Source organism: Sinocyclocheilus rhinocerous, unplaced genomic scaffold, assembly GCF_001515625.1.
Source record: "Sinocyclocheilus rhinocerous isolate Xijiao unplaced genomic scaffold, SAMN03320098_v1.1 scaffold1112, whole genome shotgun sequence".
Taxonomy (NCBI): domain Eukaryota; kingdom Metazoa; phylum Chordata; class Actinopteri; order Cypriniformes; family Cyprinidae; genus Sinocyclocheilus; species Sinocyclocheilus rhinocerous.
In genome coordinates, this window is record NW_015657961.1 from 1,348,306 (window position 1) to 1,349,952 (window position 1,647).

Sequence of the window (1,647 nt, forward strand, 5' to 3'; positions counted from 1 at the left end):
GGGCGAGGTTGTGGTTAGAACGCTTGGTTGAGTGCATCAGACGAGACGATGAAGAAGTTCATCAAAGCCGGAACTAATCGAGCTGTTTGTGCCAGGATGGGGAGAAAGGTATTTTAATAATGTAAATTATGTGGAAACTGATGCGTTTTTCAAACCACCAAGCATGAGAGCATGTTCTAGTACACCCCCAAAACAAAATCAAGACTTTGTAAAAGAGCATAATAGGACCCCTTTAAATAAATAACTATTAACTTACCATAAATACATTTTTATTATTACTACTTTTAAATAAAGTCCAAAGAAAAGTGTTCCCACTGTGAATTCTGGGAATGTCCCTTTCTCCATACTCTATAAAACAATTCGCAATTATTCCTTACTAATAACATATTATAGGCTACTGTATATAATTTCAACAATATTTGTAAAACTAAACTAAATATATTTTTCCATAATGTATAAGCTAATTAATCATGTTTACTTCTAAAAACATGTTTTAAGAATATTTTTCTGTTAGAATTACATGCCTTACATGTGTTACATATAACATGTGTAACATGTCTTACATATTTCAATGCATGTATTAAAACATAAGATTATTTTCACCATATAGCTACAGTAATAAGTTACAGTTAACCAATTTAAATCTAAAAAATTAACACACAAACACATGCAGCAACACGTTTATTTTATTTTATTGTTTTATTCATTCTTGGCGGCAAAGCGGAACTCACCTTTCATTCATATTCACTTCACTTCACGTCACATTTACTGTTACACTTTACACTACAGTCACGTTCGTCCGCGGACCTCATCTAGCCGTGGTTTGTTCCCAGTCAAATATCGCCGTCACCGGTGATGCGTACCGCGGATAACGGTTTTTGTACTGCACAGTCACGCGCACGCGAGCAAGACGGGAGGCACGAGACCCTGAACTACGTTACATAGAACGAGCTGCGCGGCGGCGGATCGGAGGTACGAACATGATCCTGCAAGCTGCCATTAATAACAGCCATAAAAAAACGAAATATACTGAGTCTATAAAATTGACATTTCTCTCAAAAATGAAGAGCATTTAAAATAATTTACACACGCGCATAAGGTCACCAGTGGGTGATACTGTCCAAAACCTACTATTTAAAAACCATGACACGAGATCATACAACAAAGCATAGTAACTAAGTTAACTTAAAACACATTCAGCTGTGCGCGAGCGTGTGACAGAGAGACAGACGCATTTGAATGGAGTCATTTGGCTGCTTGTGAAGGCGGCTCGTGTCTTACCTCTGTGAACACTGATGGCCAAAGTTAAAATCCAGAGGCAAGTCATGCTGAAGCCCATCTGTGCCTCTGTCACACAGAAAACACACCATCAATTCATCTTCTTCACGCTGGACTCTGAAACCCCGCGAACCGGTGCAGATAATGTCATTCGCGCGCAGACGGTCTGCGTTCATTCATTCAGCGCATGTTTCTTTTCTCCTCAGCAGAAGCGGGCGAGATGTGTGTGGATGAGCGCGCTGGAAAATCTCTTTCTTTCAGCAAATCTCAGTTTTTGATTGTTGAGGAGAAAAGCAGCGCTCTGAGATCACCGGAGGACTCGCTCGGTACTGCGCCGACGGATTTCTCTCTCTCTCTCTCTCTCTCTCT

The 1,647-nt window shown here is 40.0% G+C and overlaps 1 protein-coding gene across 1 annotated transcript in view; it reads right to left on the reverse strand.

The window, feature by feature from the left end:
• The window catches only part of LOC107721762 (kin of IRRE-like protein 1), a 44,577-nt gene extending 42,981 nt beyond the window's left edge, over positions 1 to 1,596 (reverse strand). The window contains exon 1 of the mRNA XM_016529924.1: positions 1,282 to 1,596. Coding sequence (XP_016385410.1) covers positions 1,282 to 1,339 — 58 coding nt within the window. The 5' untranslated portion in view covers positions 1,340 to 1,596. The remainder of the gene's footprint in view (positions 1 to 1,281) is intronic.
• Between the last annotated feature and the right edge of the window lie 51 nt (positions 1,597 to 1,647).